This window comes from Coffea eugenioides, chromosome 10 (assembly GCF_003713205.1).
Source record: "Coffea eugenioides isolate CCC68of chromosome 10, Ceug_1.0, whole genome shotgun sequence".
NCBI lineage: Eukaryota > Viridiplantae > Streptophyta > Magnoliopsida > Gentianales > Rubiaceae > Coffea > Coffea eugenioides.
Window position 1 is genome coordinate 36,057,641 of NC_040044.1, and position 23,782 is coordinate 36,081,422.

The 23,782-nt window shown below is 35.6% G+C and overlaps 2 protein-coding genes across 2 annotated transcripts; one reads left to right on the top strand and one right to left on the bottom strand.

Moving 5' to 3' along the window:
• The first annotated feature begins 466 nt into the window (after positions 1-466).
• Positions 467-19,867, top strand: LOC113748959 (protein translocase subunit SECA2, chloroplastic). The gene is made up of 32 exons (XM_027292570.1): positions 467-673; positions 754-888; positions 1,014-1,083; positions 1,655-1,719; positions 1,890-2,010; positions 2,201-2,292; positions 3,941-4,006; positions 4,199-4,263; positions 4,341-4,428; positions 4,558-4,623; positions 4,732-4,847; positions 6,932-7,022; positions 8,598-8,681; positions 8,771-8,863; positions 8,943-9,038; positions 9,151-9,236; positions 10,953-11,031; positions 11,176-11,289; positions 11,519-11,614; positions 11,796-11,859; positions 11,993-12,279; positions 13,091-13,146; positions 15,209-15,326; positions 15,542-15,622; positions 15,813-15,892; positions 17,193-17,247; positions 17,356-17,425; positions 17,516-17,705; positions 17,801-17,924; positions 18,324-18,398; positions 18,477-18,670; positions 19,788-19,867. The coding sequence occupies exons 1-31, from the start codon at positions 467-469 to the stop codon at positions 18,636-18,638; spliced, it is 3,192 nt and encodes a 1,063-aa protein (XP_027148371.1). The 3' UTR covers positions 18,639-18,670; positions 19,788-19,867.
• Positions 19,577-23,782, bottom strand: LOC113748961 (amino-acid permease BAT1 homolog). Its single transcript, XM_027292572.1, has 7 exons — positions 23,693-23,782; positions 23,343-23,522; positions 22,562-22,681; positions 22,029-22,220; positions 20,940-21,245; positions 20,639-20,821; positions 19,577-20,241 (listed from the first exon to the last, which is right to left on the bottom strand). Exons 1-7 carry the CDS (start codon positions 23,780-23,782, stop codon positions 19,750-19,752), a joined length of 1,563 nt encoding a protein of 520 aa, XP_027148373.1. The 3' UTR covers positions 19,577-19,749.

Genomic DNA, 23,782 nt, shown 5'->3' on the forward strand with positions numbered 1-23,782 from the left:
AATTAAAGATTAGTAGCACAGGTCCCAAAATACGGGACCTAGAAATTAGAATAACTTTTTTTATACACAGTTAGTATAAATATTTTTTTATATAAGCGAGCTTAAATAATATGTTACATAATATAAATTTAAATTTGAAATTCAAATTATGTACACGTGATATACATTAAAGACTACTAATGTAAAAAAATTACTATATTATCAATGTATAAAAATTAATCCAAAAAATTATATAGTTTCTAGTAATTTTCATAGGTTATGTAAATTGATATTTGCATTTTTGGTTTCAGAACTTTTAAAAAAAAAAAAGCACTTTGGGCAAGAATTCCCTCTTGTTGTGTGATATCCTTTCCTCCCCTTTTCTTCAATCCAAACGCTGCGTTAATGCTCGTGAGCTCCAAATTCAAACTCAGTGATAAATACTAGCATTCTAAAACCTCCGAACCAAAAACCCCCACCACAGAAAATGCCCACAACAGCCTCCTCCTCCGGCACTCTTATCCCACTAATTCAGCTCCACCACCACCGCAGCGGCGGCGGCGGCTCCAAAATTAGAACACTCTTCTGCTCAAAACCCCTTGCTTTCCCTCACCTCCTTATATATTCTCCTTCTCGTTTGAGACTTGGCCGTTCCAATGCCTTTCCTTCTCCTGTTATCTATGCTTCTTTCAAGGTATGAAAGAACTGATCAAAACTTCTCGAAAGTTTGAGAATCCTGTTGATTGACATGCTTTTTTATTTTAAAATTGACAGGAAAATATTGGGAAGATTAAAAAGAAATGGTGTGACTTAACCAGCTTGAATTATTGGGTAGTGGGTGACTATTACCGCCTTGTCGATTCAGTAAACTCCCTCGAGCCTCAAATTCAAGCGCTTTCTGATGAAATGGTTGGTTTCATTTTTACTGTAATCAAATTCAGGATTTATTGTCATTTTCATTTGCAGTATCTGTTTGGTGTTCGAGTTTAATTACAGTGGTTATTACTATTCTTATTATCTGTTGATTTACGTAGCTGAGTGCAAAGACTGTGGAGTTTCGGCGGCGGTTGGAGCAAGGAGAGACGCTAGCTGACATTCAAGCAGGTTTTCAAAATTTTGGTTTAAGATGTCTTGTATGAAGTTGAATAGTTGTTAATTAAATTTACTTTATGATGCTTTAAATTTTACGCCACAAAGTTCAATTCTTTGAATTGAAAAAGATTCACAATTTGCTAACTTTCCCTGGAGCGAATGAAATTCAAGTCTAATTTGGAAACATTATTGTGTTTTGTTTAATTCTTTTCGTGTTTACATCCTAGTAAAATTTTTGAAAAGGGTGTACTTGGATGTCTATTGGACAAAAGGAGGCAAAGTTTTGGGCATATCTACAGAAAAAAGTGTACATTTGGGGTAAAAGTCAACAAAATTACGATCATCTCATGCATCAAGCAACTAAGTGCACCCTTTTCACAAATTTTCCTGGACACAAAAGAGAATAAAATATTTTCAGATATTACTTTATTTTATCTCAATATCTTTCAGCTAATTTGTAATTACATGATCCTGTATCTCTTTAATGACGTACTTCTAGTTTTTAACTTCACGTCTTGAAATTTTTGAAAACCTTCGTTTGGCAGTTTATTTGTTTTACTGGAAATTTTGTTTTGGTTAACAGAAGCTTTTGCTGTTGTTCGCGAAGCTGCAAAAAGGAAGCTTGGAATGCGGCATTTTGATGTTCAGGTCTTCCTATACCTGTTGCCCCTTAATGTTTTTTCTTGCACTAGGATGTACTTCATTAACGTTCACTAGTCTAACCTTGGAGTGGTAACTTTATGCATAGTGATGTGTCCTAGATAAATTATTTCGATTCTGTGTAACTGTAATCATCACTATTTCTCTTAAAATGGCAGATTATAGGTGGTGCAGTGCTTCATGATGGGTCTATTGCAGAGATGAAAACTGGGGAAGGAAAGACGTTGGTGTCCACATTAGCGGCCTATCTCAATGCCCTTACAGGCGAGGGTGTTCATGGTATTTTTTCTCCCAGCAGTAGTTACTCTAAGTAAATAATGGATAGGCAAATTTTCAAGGTTATAAAATGTTTTTTGAGAGATTTTGTGCATGCTTGGAGATGAGAAGAACCATTGACAGCTTGATTTTTGTTTGTGCGAGTGCATTTTTTTTTTAACACCTTCATCATTGCTTTTATCTCTTTTGGCAGTGGTAACAGTTAATGATTACCTGGCTCAACGAGATGCAGAGTGGATGGGACGCGTTCATCGGTTTTTGGGTCTTTCTGTTGGTCTTATCCAAGTAATTATTTATCACAAGTTATCAATGCGCAAATATTCTATTTTTATCGTGCATCCTTTCATGGCAAACAGCTACAGTTAAATAGGTTTGAGTGTCAGTCTAAAATTCTTTATTCTGGAAATTAATTAAGTGAAACTCAAATATCACGGAACTTGAATATGTCTTTTATTTTGTACTTTACCATCAATGTTGAAAATTTTTTTTCCTATGCTTCAATGGATGGTCAGAGTGTCTTGATATGCAGGTTTGTTCTCAAAAAATATTTTTGATGAGATGTTGGTTGCTTGAATGTGTTCCAACTTTTTTTGATTTTCAAGCATTTGGCTAATGTTTGTCATTAGCTACTGCTTCAAAATGGATGAAGCATTCTTGATAACAAATAAATACGTGTTTATGTTGTTGCTCGCATGGTTCTATCGATCTTAAAGCATATATGCATATCTCATCTACACATGCTTGTCCATATGAACATTCTAATGCATTCTTTTTTTTTTGGAAAAAATACACTTAGAGCGTTCACATTTGCATATTGCTTTAGAAGTAAGTGTATGTGTTTTAAGCATTATATACACTATATATGCTGTACCTAGGGGTATGCTGGAGTTAATACATTTGAATTTGAATATTCTAAATGCAGGTTGATCTTAAAATCTTAAAATGTTTGTTGTCAAACTCTACATGCATGCAAATCTGAACATTTAGGAGTCAAGTAATAGTTGGTGGTGATTTTGTAGTATGTATACAGTAGTTCTTGAAATGTGCATAAAGTAGAAATGTGCAAAATGGATCCCTAGAAATTCATTATCCTTTTGAACTTGAAACAGCCTATTAAGTGTAGACACGTTTTTGATGGTGGCTTATTGGTATGTTGGATTTGGAGATATGCACATGGATAGGACTCGTCCATGACACATAAGATCTGTTTGGATGTTGCTTCTTTTTAGCCTGCAAAACTGATTGCCTCCAGGACAGCCTGGACATGCATCTGGCATATTCTTGACATGGAGAACAAAAAAAGACAACTTACTGAAACTATATAAGAAGAAATTTTGAGAGCAGATAAATCTAAGTAATGCTGCAAGTTTCAGCAAGTGAAGGACTTCAATTACCTGGAATTGATGTTTTGGAAGCCAAAAATAGTAGCATTATTTGATCAATGTCATGGTTACCTTTTCCTCTACTTCACTGCAACTTCTCCATGTTTCTCCTCGTCACTTTTTGTTTTCCCCTGTTCTTTTGTAATTTCCAAATTTCTGTCTCATTCTCCTGAATCTAAAAAGTCTCTGCATCCTTTACCATTCTGACTAGGGTATTTTTATGGGCAACCTTTATTTTGCTTTTATTAATTGCTGATACTTTAGTACATGATTGTTGCCAATGCGTTCTCTCTTAATTTTCTGAAAAGAATCTGGGTTGTCAATTCCATCATGGCTAGTTTCACTTGCTCGTTTTAAAAGCAGATATTTTTGGAATGATGTCTAGCTTCAATAATCAAGCTCCTTTGTTAGTCTAAAACATGTAACTTCCAAGTTTTAATGCTGTTGCTGAAATGAAAAAAGAAACATTTTTAACTTGTTTTATTTGGCAATCATTGAATATGAACTAATTTCAAATTATGGCCTCTTTCCTTTTTCACTTCATGTCTTAGAGACGGATGACAGCTGAGGAAAGGAGATCAAACTATGGCTGCGACATAACGTACACCAACAATTCAGTAATTACTTCTAATTCTTTATACTTCCCTCCCTGTGTCTTATTGTCTTTAGTGCTGCCATGGTTGCTTATTGGGCTACTTTCAGTGGTTAATTGATGTAGCTGACTGAAGCAATGCATTTCTTTCCATGTTTCTTTAAAAGTTTTCATTCCCACTATCCCCATCTATTTGTACACTTGACTCATTTGCCAGGAACTTGGTTTTGATTATCTTCGAGACAATCTAGCCAGTAGCAGTGACCAGCTTGTGATGAGATGGTAAACTTGATTACCTTCACTCTGTGATGTTTCTGGCTGTTCTATTGGGTAATTTGAATTTATTCTCTCCAATTTAGGCCAAAGCCCTTCCATTTTGCAATAGTTGATGAAGTTGATTCCGTGCTCATTGATGAGGGGAGAAATCCTTTGTTGATAAGTGGTGAGGTAATTTTGATATTGTTTTGTTGCTTGATTAGAATGTGCCATTCCAAATCCTCTGCTTCATTGTTTTTTCTGGGGTATTTTGGTAGTTGAGTTATCTGTTGATAGAATCTTTGTGATTCTGCATTTCAGGCAAATAAGGATGCTGCTCGATATCCAGTTGCTGCCAAAGTGGCTGAGCTCCTCATACGTGGCCTTGTAAGTTGAGTTTTCTAGCCTTTTTTCTTGTGCTAGGCCAAGAGTTTTCTTTTGGGTCGCTAAGATCTTGCTGTTATATGATAGAATAAGATTTTCTTGTGTTGACAGCATTATAACGTGGAGCTTAAGGATAATTCTGTGGAACTGACTGAAGAAGGAATTGTGCTAGCTGAGATGGCTCTTGAAACAAATGATTTATGGGATGAGAATGATCCTTGGGCCAGGTGATGTTGGTTTTCTCAAGTGGAAGGTCCAACTAACAAATAATAGCAATTGACGGTACAACTTGTATTATAAAAGACTACTACATACAACTAATATAACACTTGTTTGACGCTTACGAATCACACGCCCAAAGACTTGACTTTTGAGCTCTAACTCTTGAATGGTTTGGAGGCTTCACCTTCCCAAAATGCTATTTATGGAGGACCCAATCAGCTATGACTGTGGCATTGATAATGCTACATCACTCTCTCATTTGCGCCACAGCTTGAAGTGGCAATTCTTGTTGCTTTTAATGCCAACTTGTGGACTTTTCTGAACAAATTGAGATGAATCTAAATGAATCCTTGGAATTATCTAGAGCATTTGGTGAATCCCAGCAGACCCCTTCAGTGCCTGTTTTCTCTTGTGCTGCTAGAATCTTCTTCTTTCATGTAACTCGTGTCCACTCTAAATTCTTTACATTTATGTTTGAAAATTTCATCTTTTATGGTGACTTTGGACAACTTATCATCCAAAGTCTCTTCAATGGTAACAAATTCTCCAGCTGTGCTGTTGTTGGTTGTTTAGGCCATCCACGGGTTGCTGCAACAAGATCCTTGAATTCCAGTCTTAAGCCGAGGATGATAATTCTTCTCATTTTTGTCTCATTAATTTCATTTTCAGTATCTAATTTTATATTCCTTTACATAAAGTTTTTACTTTAGAAAATGTTGACTTTCAGTGAGGTATCACTATGAAAAAGTGGCTACTAGGATCCCATGTTCCTTGGTGATGTCACTCAGTTTATCCTTTGCAGTTGCTCATCTTCTATTGCAACTGTCAGTGCATATGTGGCCTTTCCACATTTTCTGTTCCATTCCTTGGGAGCATATTGTTGTCACTTGGTGGTGTGGTGTTACTGCCACCAATTATCTCTCACAATTCTTTGCCAGTGAGATAATATCTCATCCTGGGTGCTGCAATTCCATAATTGCAGTTTTGAGCTTCTTAACATCAGTTAATGAACGGCAAAATCTGTTGTAACTCCTTGGTGTGTCTGGCACTAACCAAGTGTCCCAGACTAATCATTGTCACAATCCCGGACTGTGTCTTGACGAGAGCACCTCGTATCTTGTTCAGTGGTTCTTGACTGTTCCCTAGAGATTATTAAATCAAATAAGTTGATCCTTAGATTTGAGATTCATGTTGGGATGAGAACAGAGTTGAAAAGTGTTCCTTTTGTCCACACTTTTCTTAATATAATTTTTTTTTTCACATTTCTGCTTATGAAGAATATTCTCTTCTAAGTTTTGACTGAAGATTCTTGCAGTTAGTTAACGTTAGATTTTGGTTATGTTGTTGCCTGTTGTTTTAGTAATGTAGTTACGAGCATTCTAGATTCTTTTTTCTTTTGAATTCAGAAATTATAGTGCTGATTATGATTGGTTTTTTTAAAGCATAAAGGAAACAATTGTCTTCGAAATCATTGTTCTCATCACTGGATCACTAGAATAAATTAGGCTGCATGTACTTGCTTTCTTCCTGGAATTTACTTGTTTGCAATAATGAAACTATAAATGTGAGAAATTTGGAGTAAGTTGATTGGAAACCAGCATTAACTTTGAAAAATTTTTGTTTTGGAAACTAGATTTCATCTTTATTTTCATAAGCTTAATTTGTTTGTAAACTCTTTTTTTGGGGTTAATCTTAAGAATGGCTAATTATAATTTAAGCTTCTTTGTGGTTCAGCTGCGGAGTCAGTTCAAAAATAGACTGTCAGAAAAATTATGATAGTCAAAATCCAAGTTCAATGGTGTGGTAGAATTTGAGAGAAGGAAAGCTGCTTTTGCCCATTAAAGAATTCAATACGAACTTAATTGTGTTAATCCGGAAATTCCTATCACATTTTCTTTTGGCTAGCAATGCCCCTTTGGTTGCTTTCATTCCTTCACCTCTTGACATAATGCATAACTCCTTCGGTAGGTTATCATATTATCTTATGTCTAGCAATGCTTCTTTGGTTGCTTTAATTCCTTCACCTCTTGACATAATGCATAACTTCTTGGGTAGGTATCTTGACATTATATGGCTATGAAATGTTCAGATTTGTGATGAATGCTTTGAAAGCCAAAGAGTTCTACAAGCGAGATGTTCAATACATTGTTAGGGATGGGAAGGCTCTTATAATAAATGAGGTATTATTAGCGTCTGCCTTTTCTCTTTTTTTTTTTTGTTGTAATTTGTCACTCCTCTGTAGTTTCAGTTATTAGCGTACTAGTATATATTTTAATTTTGTTCCCTTCTTCCCCTTTCTGTTAGTAGAGAATGGCTAATAATATAGACTGCTGTTGGAGGATTCTTCTTAATAAGGTGTTACTGGAGCATAATCCAGGAAGTTGAGGAATAATGTTTGAATAACCTTTTTATACACTGTCATTGTATAATATTTTTTTTTTAACACTAGCAGGTTTAGATCATGCCACATAATATGAATTCAAATTTGAAATTCAAATCATGCACATGTGGCATACATCCAAAGTTGCTAGTGTAAAAAAAATCACTACACTGTCAATGCATAAAAAGTTAATCCATAGTTTTAATGGCTGTTCCTGTTAGTGATTTACTCATTCAAGATTTCTGCAGTTTATGCATGGAGTAAGTTTTAGTGATGCGTACAAACTAATTTGTAATTGATTGTACTGAAAATAAGAAAGAAGATAGTTGAATCTAGGACATGACTTGAGATACTGGGATTGTCCAATAGGTTAAGATTGCTTGAACCTCATATAGATGTATCCTTTTTTTGTGCACAAGAAAACATGTCTTGTATTATTCTTCTTGACAAGATATCTTGCCTAGAAAGGCTGGATGAAATGTGTCATAACTAAGTGTTTGCCAGAAAATTACAGGATGCTCCATTTTGATAATGAGTTCTTTTGTAAGGATTTTTCTCAATTTGTTGTTCAAGTTGCCCATCTTGATAATGAGATGCAGTCCTATCAATTGTTTTACATTACATTTTGGTAAATATAATGTGTCATGGTCAATTATTATCAGTTATAAATTCGTATTAGGAAAGCATTGTGCTTTTTTGCATTACTTTTTTACCTTAATTTTAGGGAAAAACTGTAACCTAATTTTCCAGTCTTGAAGTTTCAAATAAGAAAGGTTTTTCCCACCCCCTCCCCTTTCTGAGTTTCTATGCAATAGTTAACATCTCATGACAATCAGGCTAATATGGTTGGTGGGAGGAAGTTGGAGATTTAGCTGATAGGTTTAGAAGCAACCCAATACTGGAAGCAATAGCTTTGATCTGTGTTGGGCTGTGCTACCAAACTGAAGTAGTATCGTGATTAGGGTAAGAAAAGATTTGAAGCTAGCTAAAGCTTAAGCCAAAATCTATTCCTGAGTGCTTAATTTTTTGACCATCAATGATGTTTTACAAGAATTACACTTAGACCATGTTAATTCTAGCTCGTATTAACTGAAGGAAATTTCAGGTTATATTCATGTAGAACTGTTCTCAAAATTATTATTATTATTTTTAAAATAAAACCCATTTGAACTTCATTCACAATGATGTTAGTTAAAACACATCATAACATCCAAAATGACTTTTTATCTGGTAGTTATAAAATGTATCATCCATGAAGAAGTGTGAGTTTTCAGAATATGTTTGAAAAAAATGTTGATGCATAAAAGATTTTTTTTAAAACTTTTTTTTTTAAATTCATTTCTGATAGAAGCAATCATTGCTTTTTTGTCTGCAGTTGACAGGAAGAGTAGAAGAGAAAAGACGATGGTCTGAGGGGATTCATCAGGCTGTAGAAGCTAAAGAAGGCGTCCAGATACAGGTAACTTGATGTCTAAATGTTGCTTGCTTATTAGGCTTATGATCACATACGTGTAACTTATCCTACTGTTGATGTTGAATGTTTGATAGGCTGATTCAGTGGTTGTAGCACAAATCACATATCAGTCACTATTTAAGTTGTATCCAAAGCTCTCAGGGATGACTGGGACAGCAAAAACTGAGGTAGAAGGAATTGGGGTTTCATTTGTAGTGTTCAGTTGCTTTTGTGATACCATGTAAAATTTCCTCTCATTTGTTGCAGGAGAAAGAATTTTTGAAAATGTTTCAAATGCCAGTTATTGAGGTGCCAACGAATCTGCCAAATATTCGACTAGATTTACCAATTCAAGCTTTTGCTGTAAGATACCAACTGTTTTTAAATTGATTTTTGTTAAGTAAGTTGTTCCTTCAGTAAAAGAAGTAGTCTGTCTATTTGTCTTGATTATTGCTTGAGATATACATGGTTTCAGACTGCACGAGGAAAATGGGAATATGTTCGTGAAGAAGTTGAGTACATGTTTGGACTGGGTCGTCCTGTTTTAGTTGGGACTACTAGGTACTTTTACAGCAGTATTCTTTTCATGTCTATTCGCTCGATCATCTTTTAATTAATTCCCTCCCTGCAATTTCCTGCTTTTCTGGTAGGCTTCTTTTGTAACTATTTTATTCACACATGGTTTCGTCCTGTGAAAGCCTAATTGGGCCTGAGTAAAAGAACTAAAAGTAGATTTTTTTCAAAGAAACTTCTGGCGTTCTTCAGCGCATTGGCAGACAGATTAACCTCAAATTCAAACAATTTCTGGTCTTCTCTGCTCTAGAAATCTATACAGAGAACATCTGACGTGGGTTGACACCATATTTCCTTTTCATATCATATCAGAACAGACAGACAAATTTGTTATGAAACATTTATGCTGTAAACTTTCCGGGGCTTTCATGAACAGTTATCATTCAAGCTTGTTCTATTAGTAAATTAATCTAGCACAACCGTCGTGTTTAGCTTAATTATTAGTTTGATTGAACATGAGTTTGTACTTGAATGCTCATCTATGTATGTCAAAATTGGTACAAATACACTAAGTCTACAGCAAGTGCTACACTTGACTCTCTTTCTGCCCCCTATGTCTAACTCTCATCCGTGCCTCTTTCATCTTTTACTACAGTTTAACTCATAGATTATAAATATTTGTAAACCCATGCCTCATTTGTCAACAGATCAGTCTTCTGTGTTGCTTTTCTGTGTCTCCTAACCATTGCCTTCATGCAACATCAATGGCTACCTCTTGTAGCATAAATTACACAAAATTGTGCATGTCATGGCCCTAACACTTAGAGTTGGATTTTGATATTTAGTAGTCAGTTTATCTTGATATCAGAAGTGATTACAAGGTCTACCCTCCCTGTTTATTTTCTCTTATTAATATCTTGTACTTCCCCTTAAGATTGGAGTACCTGCTTCCCACCATCACTGGTTATGTAGGACGGTGGGGAAGGAATAATAATAATGGAAGCTACTTAATGAACTTGAAGATTGTAGGTAGTAAGAGATTTAAACTGGCTATGAGCATCATGACTTAAAAGTATGTTTGCTTTCACAGTCATATGTAGCAAGTGATGTTTCTATATTTATACCATCAAGTGACATTTTTAAATTGTTTGCTTTCTAAGGTGTCAGATTTAAAGTTTGGTTAGACTTAAAAGATGACTGACATTATCTTTCAGCCGTTGTTGTGAAAAATTAGTTTTGCAGGATGTGTTGTTCTTCATTTTTAATGAATCTTATTGATTTTTTATGTTATTCATTTGAAGTTGGTGACTAATGTGTCTAAACCATTTTTATTGACCTTAAGGAATGCTTCGTTGTTTCCTCTGACCTTTACATTTAGCATTTGACAGTTCTTATATTGTTCTTTTTTGTTATACCATGCCCAATGCTTTGATTTGGATGCAGTTCTTATGAACATTTCTTTTGGTCATTAGAAAACGGTGTTGTTAAAAGTAGAATGTAGGAAGCCAGTATATGGAGCACGATCCTGTTTAAGTAATAATTTATGGGTATGTTATGCCCTATCCTCTCACCAACTTCATGCATTCTTTTGGATCTTTGTGTAGCCATGATACGTATTGTTCTTTGATATTCTCAAGTGAGATGCTGGTTTACTTCCAATTTTTAGTTCTTAACAAATTCTCCATGCATCATCCAAATTTTTTATAGTGAATCTTTTGAAGGCCAACATCTGTGATCTTATATGCTTATGCTTTTGTATTACAGTGTTGAGAATTCTGAATATCTTTCTTCTTTGCTGAAGGCAAGGAAAATTCCACACAATGTTCTCAATGCACGACCAAAGGTGTATTAGTTAGTGACTCGCTGGATTTTCTTTCAAGTTATTCAGCTCTATTATGGCTTTGATTTCCTTTTTCTAATAGGATTTGCCTATTCGTTAATCTTTAGTTTTTAATAGGATTTGACTTCATGTTCTATCACTTTGCAGTATGCTGCTAGGGAAGCTCAAATTGTGGCCCAGGCTGGGAGAAAATATGCAATAACCATATCTACAAATATGGCTGGTAGGGGAACTGACATAATCCTGGGAGGAAACCCAAAGGCAGGTATCTTTAGATAGTTTATGCTTCTTCTTAGCAAATCAAAGACAAGCTGGGGATTAGGGGTCATAAGATTATTTGATATAGTTGGTGCATGAAGGAAGGGTTGGTGGTGAACTCATTGCTTTTTGTTTCCTTGGATGGTGAATTGTGAAAAAGATTTATTGGTTTTGAGAACTCTTCTATTCTGTTTCATTCTTATGATGGGAGGATTTCTTGGACTTTTTAAAGATGCTTGCAAAAGAAGTACTTGAAGATAGCTTGCTTTCTTTCCTGACAAAAGATGCTCCTGATGTTGAAGTATATGGAGAGCCAAGCTCAGAAAAGGCAAGTTGTTTACTTTTACTTAACAAAGAAAAGCAACTTTCTTAGTTCTGCTAGAAACTGGTATTTGAGAATAACCTTGTGGATGAGGCTTCATCCACTAGGAGGTTTGGATGAGTCAGCTGGAAGGTGGGTAGGCAAGGCCAAGAGGCTGATGTATTAGATTCTCTTATTGTTCCTGTAGGTCTTGTCAAAAATGAAAATTGGACCATCATCACTTGCTTTGCTGGCTAAGACAGCTCTGATGGGTTGGTTTCCTCTTTCTAAGATCTTTAACTGCTGTTCCATCTTAGTCTGCATAGTTCAGAAACAGTTGTCTGTTGTCTTTGTTTTATACATTTGTAATTCATAAAGTTTTGTTTGTTCTGGATGAGTGCACAGCTAAATATGTTGGCAAAAGTCAGGGTAGATGCACTTATCAGGAAGCAAAGTCAATGATTTCTGATTCTATTGAGTTAAGTCAGTGTTTGGACTCAAGAGAGCTCCAAAGGCTTGTTGATGAACAATCAGAGATGTATCCTCTTGGCCCATTGATAGCTCTTACTTATCAATCGGTTCTTCGAGATTGTGAAATTCATTGTTTGAGTGAAGGACTAGAAGTCAAAAGGCTTGGGGGCTTACATGTCATTGGGACATCTTTACACGAATCAAGAAGAATCGATAATCAGGTAAGAATGCTAATTCGACTGGAGTTTTAAGAAGAATACAAAGTGCTTAATTAGTTACCAGTAATAAAAATTATTATCTAATTCATGCATATATTCTTAAGTTTTGTACAGAAGACTCACTATATTCAACTTGCACATTTAGGCATATTGCCCATGCCATATTGCCCTTTATAACAGTTGGCTTTTTGTTTTCTTGAATTTTGAATTTTCTTACAGCAAGATTAATTTAAAATTAGTTCCAGCAAATTCCATTAGTACACTTTTTATGTTGCATTGATGGTTTGCCTTCTCTCAATAGCTTGGGTGCTTTGCTCGAAAAGCTAATGCAACTACTTTCTTTGTTTTTGAATCTGTTCATGGTCTTTTTTCTGGTTTCGTAAGAAGCCTTGTTTGCTGAATAAGTAGAGAACAAATAACTGGTTCATTCATCTTTAGTCCTTCCTTTGGAAGAAGACTCTCAACTAATTGTTTTTTTTATGTTGGTTCTGTATGAGTCATAAGAGGGGCTTCAGAATTTATACTGCTGTTTCTAGACCTTTCGTTGGTATTTATTCCTATGGAACTTGCAAAGTGATGCTAAAACTTTGAGATGCAGCCCTTGATGTCAAGATTTGCTCGTGCATGACAATTTAGGAATTGCTGTACTGATGAACTATATGCCCCTCTTTCTTCGTTGGATTTGATAATTACATGTCTAATAAATCATCACGGCATTGATTGTTTGATTTTCCTTTGCATAAATTCGTCTAGGAGTACTTTTCTCCTCTGTTAGGTGCTTAAAACTTTAGCTAAGGTGATTTCTTTCCTACAGCTTCGTGGTAGAGCAGGCAGACAAGGGGATCCAGGATCAACACGGTTCATGGTTAGGTAATACTGAATTGTTACTCTCATGCTTGCACTGATTATAGCTATTGCTTGATGAAAACAAAGAAGAAATTTGATGCACAAATGACATGTATACAAGAATTAAGGCACAAAGAAGACAGAAAACTCCACAAAGAAGGGACAGTGCATGAAGTGTTAAGGCAGAAATGTCTACAAAGTTTTTGGTTGCAAGGCAAAATGTGGGAAATTGAAGGAAAGTTCGTTGTTTTTTTGCGTGTTTGGTTAGCAGGAAGGTTATAGAAACTTTTCTTGCATTTTTCTGCTTCTTGTGTCCTGCTAGATTTTGGAGCTATAAATGAGCTGAGCCAAGTATTTGGCTTTTGAGCTAAAATTAGCCTAAAATTGTGTTTGAGCTCGACTCAGTTATTTAATGAGCCTAAAATTGTGTTTGAGCTCGAACTTGAGCTTGACTCTAAAGAAAATCCCGAGTTTGAGCTTGACTCTTTTAACACAAACGAACCAAGCTCGAGCTCGGAAAAGCTCAAATGAGCTTGAAAATACTATACAAACCTGCAATCCACCAAATTTAACCAATTTAGTTGACCTACTAAATAAGCAAAATTTCACCGAGTACAAGAAGGTGCCCAAATGTACATAATCACCAAGGAATATTAGACATACTAGCTCCAACAAAGTATAAACGAGCTGTTTGCGAGCCAAGCTGAGCTCAGTTCATGTATTATATGAGCCTAATTTAATGTTCAAGCTCAACTTGTTTAGTTTAATGAACGAGTGGGGTCGAACCAAGCTCACAAACAGATCAGTTTGTTTAACAGCTCCACAACATCTGCAGGATTTTGAAGGAAAATAGTTACTTAGACACAACAATTTGAATAACTACCACTGACTATCACTAGCTTCCCAGTTTCTCTGATATTTTATATTATTAAGCAAACATGGACTGGAAAGTGACTTTTGCTTTCCTTTAGTTTGCTTTCTTGTATATTAAAACAGGATTTCAACAAAATTGAAGTGGGATGAAACTATAAATGTGCTAGAATATAATTTCAAGCATTTGGAATTTATATGACCTTTTTCAGATATATTTAGGATGGTAGAATGAAGCTGCGTAGTTCCTCATTCAAGATCTAAAGTTCAGCATTTAATAGCTCATGCTGTGTATATGACCATGTCTAGGATACGTGGTTAAGAAACATTGAGGCTATTAAATCAGGTGCGAATATTGAGAGTGAATATCACTGACCTCTGACCACTATCCATTCTATTGTAAGATGGATCTCTCCTTTACTTTTCTGAAATTTCAGAGACTTCCTTCTTGGTTGGGATCACCCTTGCTATTTTCTTTTGGAAGGTTGTTAATCAAGATCACCATCAATATCTCTTGGTCTTCTTAAAATAACCATCAAAACTTTTCTGTGAAACTTAAGAAGCACAAACCAAAAACCAGTTAGTCAAGTGAACCAAGCATAGTGAGTTGTGACATGTATTAGCTTTTGTGATATAATGGAACGATCATTTAGTAACTAATTGATACAAAGGATCTCCAAAATGTATCGGATGACACTGAAGCTAACTCTCGTGTTACTATGCGATGAAAAAGTTGAGAGTTTAAAATCCTTGCTTTATGTGTGTGTGTGTGGCTCTCTCATCCTGCTTCCCATGCCCAAAATGGAAAGGCAAATTGGTCTTGCACTTTTTACGACTGTTTAATTGTCTTACCCATATGCAATTATTGCATACTGCAAGAAAACCAGTTTCGGCTGATTTGAGCTTTTACCGGGAGAGATGAATACCAGTTTAGTTTCTGTCTTTTATTGATGTTGCTATAATTGGCTAGTGGGTTGTGGGTGAGATCGTAAATATGACCTCAAAGGTTCATGGGGCTGTATGTGTTCATTGGGCCAACTTACCTTCTTAAGGATTCTAGATTTAAAATTTGAAGATTTCCAGATTGTTTTAAAAAATTTTACTACAACCCACCTAGTTGGGTCTGAGATAAAAAGTATTTGACTGCACAGCTTGCTTGTATCAACTCTCCAGTTGTTTGAAGTACCTCAGTCTAAGGTGTCACTTCATACTACAGCTTGCAGGATGAAATGTTTAAGAAGTTCAACTTTGACACAGAATGGGCAGTGAGACTTATCTCTAGGATTACAAATGATGAGGATATCCCTATTGAAGGTGACACAGTTGTTAAGCAGGTATACTTTATTCTTGCCCATTTATCTGTGCTTTTCTGTGTATGCGTATACACATCAATAGACACACACACACACACACACATATATATCCACATGAATATGCATACAAATAATAGAATTTTTCCAGCTTTCTGTCTTTTCTGTAGATATAAGAACATTAAATAAATATTATAGATTGTTTTCTGTCTCATCTGAAGTTTAATCATTGTCTCCAGCTTTTGGCACTACAAATTAATGCTGAGAAGTTTTTTTTTGGCATAAGAAAGAGCCTTGTAGAGTTTGATGAAGTTTTAGAGGTAAGCATCTGAGCTTAATAGTGATGTTTTGGTACCGCTTTCAACTTAAGTGTTTTAAGCTTATTTTTTCCATAAATGCATGGTTGCAATAAGTGACATATTCCAACTTTCCCAGAAAGCAAATTTTCTGAGAATTAGAGTTGAATGATCTACAAACAATTAATCAAGAATGGCATTATCTTTTTGACAGGTGCAAAGGAAGCACGTCTATGATCTTCGGCAATCAATCTTGACAGGCAATTCAGAAAGTACCTCACAGCACATTTTCCAGTTTGTGCCTCACTATCATAAGCTTTATGGAACTTATCTTAGTGCTTTCCACATTTACGTTCTTGCCAGGGCTCGTTCTGATGCTAAAAGAAGAAAATTATATAAAAAAGAAATCTCGGTGGGCATAATTATTATAGGTTACGTGGCTGTAAAAGAGTCTACAAACTTTTTGATTTTTCATTGCAGTACAGATAATCAATGGAGCCAGTGAAGGATGACTAAAACATCAGAAGCAGGGACCACTAAGCTAATGATAGGGGCAAACTGTTTTAAAGCCAAGAGTTTTCAAGAATAGCAAGGGTGGTAGTGGTGTCTTTTCTAATTTGCAGCTAATAATTTTCTCTACGCTGGACAGGCAATGGTTTTAAGTTAATTTAAAAAAGGGGCTTTGGAATGATATCATTGTCGAATAATTAATCATGTTAGCTTATAGAATGCAGTTTGTCCTGTTATATATCACACTAAAATTTCATATCATGATCTAGGTTTTTGCTTATAGATCCCAATATTGTAAGTTAGAGCTCCAATAGGATATTGCAGCAACAGAGATGCCTAAAACTAGATGTTTCCAATGGAGGCCATTTTTGCTATTGGTTTATTGATTTTGGTTTTGCTCATTTGAATTCCCAGTTGACTACATAGACAATGTCAGTCAGTCATGATGGAATGATGGAGGCCATCATGATTTAAGTCTATCAGGTTGGGTTTGCTTCACACTTTTGCTGGTCAATGTATGCTTTTAAGCTGAAGTTTCTGGATTGGTGCTATGAAATTGGATACGCAAATGAACACAAGCAAAGTCCATCCAGAAGTGATCGTAGAGACAAATCTAGGAAAATGAAATTGATAAGAAAACACTGTATCTTGGCACTTGAAAGCCTGTAACCTAAGATCTGCTCTATGGACTTGAACTACAGAAGAGTATGTCTTATATTTTTCACTTTTCGCTTTTTTATTTTTCTTGTTTTTATTATTTTTTTACATTGATGAGAAACAATCCTTTACTAATTTCTCTGTAGTAGCTAAGCATGAGTGACCGGACAGAGATTCAGTTAAATGTATGAATGCTGCAGTTTCTAAGATATTCAGGATTTGAAGTTAAAGATTAAATTTGGGTTTGGACCTTCGGAAATGGTTAGCTGCATGCGTTCTGTAGATTTGAGTTATAATTGGTTCCTGATTTAGGTTGGAATGTTAGTTTTCCATTACAAGGTCACTTGCTTTTTTAAATTTGGTTTGTCTGATGTTGATCAACTGGTTGTCTGCTGTGTTTCTTTTCTAATGACAATGTGTCTACCAGATACATGCAAGCAGTGGTGGATGAAATTGTCTTTAAAAATGTTAATCCTCTTAAGGTAGTAAAATATCTGAGATCCACTATTTTCTTTATAATTGATAATGTTATGAGTCAATTTGTCTATTTATTTGTTTATGCATCTCCTCTTTGCTTGTGAATTTTGTAGCACCCAAGCTGCTGGTCTTTGGGTAAGCTTTTAAAGGAGTATAATGACATAGCAGAGGAGTTATTGAATGGTACTTTCATAATTTTCAAATTATTTGTCGAATTAGATATGGTGCCAGTTACTCATGAACTGATTCTCCATTTGCTTGGGAACATTGTAGACTGTTTTGCAGGGATTACGGAAGAAAGTTTTGGGAAATCACTCTCTCAACTTCATGAATTGAATTCTGTGAATATCAATGACTTTCACCTTCCAAATCTGCCCAAACCTCCTAATTCTTTTAGGGGAATCCGTGCAAAGAGCTCTTCATTGAGACGTTGGCTTGCTATATGCACTGATGATTCAACACCGTAAATCTTAATGCCTCTTTGTATTTAAGTTTTTAAGACTTCAATTTTTGGATGGAACGTAATCATTACTACTATTATGTATGTATAATGTCCAGAGATGGGAAGTATCGGGCGACTGCAAATCTTCTTCGCAAGTACCTTGGAGATTTCATGATTGCTTCATACTTGAAAGTCATTCAAGAATCTGGTTATGATGCTATGTACATAAAGGAAATAGAGGTAATCTCATTATTTTACACATTGCAAACAAAATTGAAAGCCTGTTTTCTATGAGAAATCTTGTTCCCAAAATCAACCAATTAGAATGTGTCCTGGCTTAGTTAATTCATGACTGAAAATCGATAATATGGATTAGAGGAAGTTGTCGAAATTTTTGAGTCCTGAGGAGCTAAAATCTTGATCTGACCCAATTCATTGTGATATGCAATATCCATTCGTGAACTCATGGACTTTTAAAGAGAAAATTAGGCTATGCTGCTCCATTCATGATTCTGTACCACAATCTGAATAAAGAAAAGTGATTTTTATGAACTCTTCCGACTGTTAATATTTTGCAATGACTTTTGATCTTTGTTATTGCTCCTTTGAAATCAATGGTACTTATTTCCTGGTTTACAGAGGGCAGTTCTTGTTAAAACTTTAGATTGTTTCTGGAGGGATCATCTTGTAAACATGAATAGGCTCAGTTCAGCGGTAAGCTACTTTCCTGTTGATTTGACATTTTTTTTTGTTTCCTTTAGACAATGTTCTTATTAGTTGCCTTGCTTGCAGGTGAATGTCCGGAGTTTTGGGCACAGAAATCCACTTGAAGAGTACAAAATTGATGGTTGTCGATTCTTCATTTCGATGCTTAGTGCTACAAGAAGGTTAACTGTAGAGTCACTCATACATTACTGGTCATCTCCAATGGAGTCCGAAGAATTATATGTATAAATTAAAAGATGTCAATCTTACTGATTTGACAGGTTAATTTTCCCTCATTTCCTTATTTAAATTGCCTTCTTTTTCATATTTGTTTATAAATGCTATACAACTTGTATAGGTAAACAATATTGTTGCTGGTATTTTTTTCACTCTCTCTGTATGCTTCCTCTTGCTTTGTTTGGATCTTGGTTTCAACTTCTTGTGTCTCCAATTGTTACTTCAATTTGAGAAGTGGATAAATGATTCCAGAAAGGCATTGGTTTTGTTTTTCATCTTCTCAGACTGATGCCTGGGATGACCGAAATCTGATTGGTGTCACATTTAGGATTGAACCGCATCAGATAATCAATTGCTTTCTTTCTGTTGAAATAGCTTTTCTTTATGGGCGACGTATAACCATCTTATAATTTCACTTAAGTAATGAAAAATGGATATCTTTAAAGCTGGGATGTTTGGTGGGTTGTGCAAGTTTTGTAGACTAAAATATGATGGAATGGTCGTTTGCAAAGGCAGTGGTTACTTTAATGATGTTTTTTGTCATGTGTCAAATGGTTTGTCAGCATCTAATTGCCTGAACTATGTGAATCTCTTTACCTCCACTTTGGTTTGCTTCCTTTCGGAAAAGAACAAAAAGCCCTCAGAGCTGCTTCCTGTTTGAGAGTTGGATTGAGCTACATGGCAGCCTCTGTTATGGTTAAATAACTATCTGCTCCGTTGTGGTTTATAAAGGTGTCTGTGGCTATGTTATGACTGCTACACTAAAACGTGGAGCACCTGGGATATGGGGGTGATTTTCCCGTTTATATTCTCTCCTGAGGCTTAAAATTCTTCCTTTGCCGTCCACTGTTATTATCTGACAATATTCTAATCCTAAGTGATAAAATGTTATCCAGCATTAAGGTGAACAGAACCTTTACTGAACGAAGTGTGGAACTTTGGGGGCTTGACTACATTACCTTTTGCAATGAAATTAACATTAAGTCATCTCTTTTTTCTATGCATTAGATTCCTTTCATGAATAACAATATATCTTTCAGGAGGTAAAAAAATTTACTTGAACTTTACTCTACTGCCTTTTGCCAATGACAAGAATTCAAAAAATAACATAATAATGTAAACTCTAAACATCTCCATTCTGCTTGTCAATGTTTCTTACAGGTCCCTTGAACCATTTCCTGGCGTCCAAAGCCCACCACAGCATTATCAATGTCAAGGCTACAAAGAGAGCAACGGGAGCATAGTTGAAAGTACTCCATGTAATGGGATAGAGAGTTGGCAATAGGAAGATTGAGCAGGTGTAGCATATCCACAAGAAGGCTACCAAGAACACCACCTTTCCTGCTCTGCCCATATAGAAGGGTCCTGGTTTGAATTTCTCCTCAGCCATTACCAATCTTGCGAAGATGGGGACAGCATAACTACCCACCCAGCCAACCGTGCTAATGGAAATTATAGCGCTGAAGATGACGTTAAGCTTGAGGATGGGGAGTCCAAGAAGGATAGCTATGGCTGCAGAAAGCCACACTGCATTTACTGGAACCTTATGCTGCGGGTGGAGTTTTACCCAAACTCGTGAAAACGGAATTCCTTCATCCCTTGAAAGCGCATATATCTAGGGCCAAAGAAGAAACTGTACATCAAGATATTGGAAATGACGTGCAAATGTATGTCAAACTGGTATCAAAAAGAGCCTTTGGTGTTAGGGAAACATCTGTATCCTTATTACGAGGATTGATGACAGTTTTCATTTACACCATCAGTTTTAGATGTTTGCCTGAATGTGCAGTTTTTGCATATCTTTGCTATGGTTTATGTCTTTTACTACAACCTAGACGTAGACTCGAGGATTGAAAATGGTTCTGACTTATTCTTAGAAAATCAGGTGCGTGAGTTTAGCCTAAACATTATGAGTAGATTGTTTTGAATTGCTGTGTGCATTTACATGAACATGCAGGCAAGCCATGGTAAAAGATTGAGTGCAATTAGGAGAATAGATGGAAGATACTGACAACTCTTGCAGCACTAGTTGTAACTGACAGGCCACAGAAGAAGAAGGAACCCCATATAATCCAGAGAAACACTATTGCACCAGTAACATTGTGATATCTTCCATGGAATGCATCATAAATTATCTGGGCTGGTACTAGTGCTCCAGCAGTCTCATTATTTGGATCATATAGGTAAGAAAAATCCTGAAAAGAAAATATAGAAATAGAGATAGAGATTGAGAATTTCAGTCTCACATATCACCAAATTTATGAAGATTTAATAAAAGCAAATTCTGATCATTTTCAGCTTCCATTTGAGTACCTGGATGCTGAAGGTAAGAGCAACATTATATGCCCAACCAAAAACTGTAATGATACCAATGCAAGAAAGAATGGCAAAAGGTCCAGTTCGATCAGCTTCTTTTGTTTCTTCAGTCAAGTGAGCAGCAGCATCATAGCCATATAAACAATAATGGCTCAGGAGCACAGCCATTATAACTGCATAGGGCGCACTACCTATTCCAGTTGAATCAGATGACAACTCAAAATGAGAAAACACATAAGATGCTGGTTGTCTTGTCTGTGCCACTAGAGGAAGCATTATAATCACCACTAAACCACCAATCACCTGCATATTACAAGAAGCATAAGCACTCACTAGCTAATTGTGACAAATTCTTAAGTATTCAATTTTCTTTTTCTTTGTGAACCATTAAAATCTTGTTATTTTCACTTCTTTTACGGAAATCCGTGGTTAATTTCACTTTCTGTCTCCACGGTTTCGAGCACTTTTGGTGGTTTGCTCATCTATTATAAGCTAGTGTGGTTCTATTTCTCACAAGTAATTAATGTAGTTGCGCTTTACGTTCTTGAACTTTTTAGCTTATGAATGCAAATGAAGTGAGATAAATTTGGGATGATCAATTACATTGCATCATATAATTAAACCAGACTGAACCACTGAGCTTTCGCTCAATGGCCACCAAAAAGGGATTTGAGTCCCTCTTTGGGCTGTAGGTCAGGGGTTCAAATCTCACCTGCAATGAAAAAAAATTTAAAGGTGGTGTCAGAGCACCCTTTTGATCTAGCCAGGTCTGTATACCTATTAGTCCGTTACACATCCTCCTTATAGAATAAGATGGATTAAGTTATACAAATATTATCGTTACCGGCAAAAAAAAAAAAAAAAAAACCGGACGGATTGATTTAATTTTGACTAATAGGTAAGTAATTAGTACTTGAAAATTTTTCATTTTTAAGCTGTAATGTGGATTCTTGAAGTCAATAAATCATTGTGACAATCCTTACAATATGCCATAATGTTGGATAAATTCTGGAGGGCTACAGTTCTTGAGTATAATAATAACAAGAGTAATACTAATAGCTTTATTGTTAGACAAGAATCTTGTACCTGCCACCAAATAGAGATTATGTTGAGGTAGGCAATTACTTTGAGAGCAAAGGAATTGATTACTGCCCATACGAGGATGAAGAATACATATATGCCCAGGAATACACTTTTAGGAGCAAAGTATCCTCCACCCTTGTTCGTTCCACTGGACAAAAGAATGATTATTTGCAATGCTTGTGCTCCAGAATATGCCTGCCCATGAACAAAATTCGTGCACGAATACATAGATTTAGTACGTAATTTGGTTTATTAGCAATTGACCATTTCTTCTTTTCTTGACAAGATTACAACTAACCAATAATGGTTTGATCAGATTACAGCTCAATACTAACAAATTAGGACGCAAGAACATTACATATTGATCCGTACACGGTGGAATGAAGACTAACATTCAAATGTCAGAGTTAATTTGCAACAATAATTTGTTGATTATCCCTTTTCAGAAAACAAATGTCCAATTTATTTGCTCAAAGAAAACGTCCAATTTATTTAATTTTGTCCAGCAACATTGTATCTAAAGAATGGAGTAGCACCTGAGCACCTATGCCAGAAACAAGACCAATAGTCTCGAGCCAAGCACAGCACCATGATGCAAATGGCCCCCAGCGTGGTCCAGCCAAATGTGCAGCCCAGAAGTAGAGGGAGCCAGTGGTCTACGGAATGGAATTTCCAATTGGGGGAAAAAAAAAAAGGGAACAGAGAAGAATAGTATGTTATATTGTTGGATGAGATGAGAACTAAAACAATAAAAGATTACTACTTCTACAGAGTTAGAAGAACAGCATATGGAGATAACTATTACTTTTGCTTCAAAATTACTTGTATTTACTAATAATATTTTCTTTTTGTAAATAAGTAGTATATTACTAATTGCTTTCTTCTATCACATTATAACTATCTTAATTTATGTCAAATCATCGAATCTCTTAGAAAATTGTCTTTGTAACTTAACAATTATAGAGTGCATATATACATACATACATACATACATACATACATACATATGTGTGATTAACTAAATAAAAACTATATATAATGTTAACTATATAATTATAATGATAATAGGAGTGTGATTAACAAAAATGGGAGTGCAAGTAACATTTACACACGTACACACGTATGTATAGTTTTGCGGTGACACTAAATTTTCACTTTTCAAGTCTTGAAAATTGTACTGATTTTGAAACAGCCCGCAGCTAATGAAAAATTTGGGATGTCATAAAAAGTTTATATTTTATTATTTTTTATTTGGTGTCAAGAACTAGGGGAAGGAGAAGAAAGAAGAAAGAAGAAGGAGGAGAAGAAGAATCGTACCGGAAAAGAAGAGCAAATTTCAGACATAGCAAGTCCAACAAACCAGGTGAAGAAGGAGACAACCACCCATCCCCATAACAAGGGAGCAGGACCAGCATATAGCAAACTTTGACCATACAAGGGTGTACCAGTGAAAACTGCCATGCAAGAGAATGTTATTGCCATTGTCTTGAAAAGGCTCTGTCAAATTTAAACCCAAAAAAAAAAAACCCATAAAAACAGGCATCAGGAATTCATGAAAACAATTAACTGTCATCAATTGATCACCTTAAAATATAACTTCATTTTTAAAAAAATTCCAGAAATTAAAAAAAAAAATAAGAAGCTGTTAATAAGCAAGCTAGGAGTACCATTTCTCTCTTGAGCTCTTGCTTGTATCCAAGCTCATTGAGACGCTTTTCTCCAGAATCTATTTCCATGGCTTGCCTAGGGATGGCCAT

Excerpts from the sequence above, each read along its gene's own strand:
- LOC113748961 (XM_027292572.1), bottom strand. The coding sequence starts at position 23,782 with ATGGCCATCCCTAGGCAAGCCATGGAAATAGATTCTGGAGAAAAGCGT. Across the intron at positions 22,221-22,561 it reads TTTCTGGCATAGGTGCTCAG|GCATATTCTGGAGCACAAGC; the intron begins GTGCTACTCCAT and ends GTTCATGGGCAG. Across the intron at positions 21,246-22,028 it reads TAATCTCTATTTGGTGGCAG|GTGATTGGTGGTTTAGTGGT; the intron begins GTACAAGATTCT and ends TGTAATATGCAG.
- LOC113748959 (XM_027292570.1), top strand. The coding sequence starts at position 467 with ATGCCCACAACAGCCTCCTCCTCCGGCACTCTTATCCCACTAATTCAG. Across the intron at positions 2,011-2,200 it reads TACAGGCGAGGGTGTTCATG|TGGTAACAGTTAATGATTAC; the intron begins GTATTTTTTCTC and ends CTCTTTTGGCAG. Across the intron at positions 11,860-11,992 it reads GGCTAAGACAGCTCTGATGG|CTAAATATGTTGGCAAAAGT; the intron begins GTTGGTTTCCTC and ends ATGAGTGCACAG.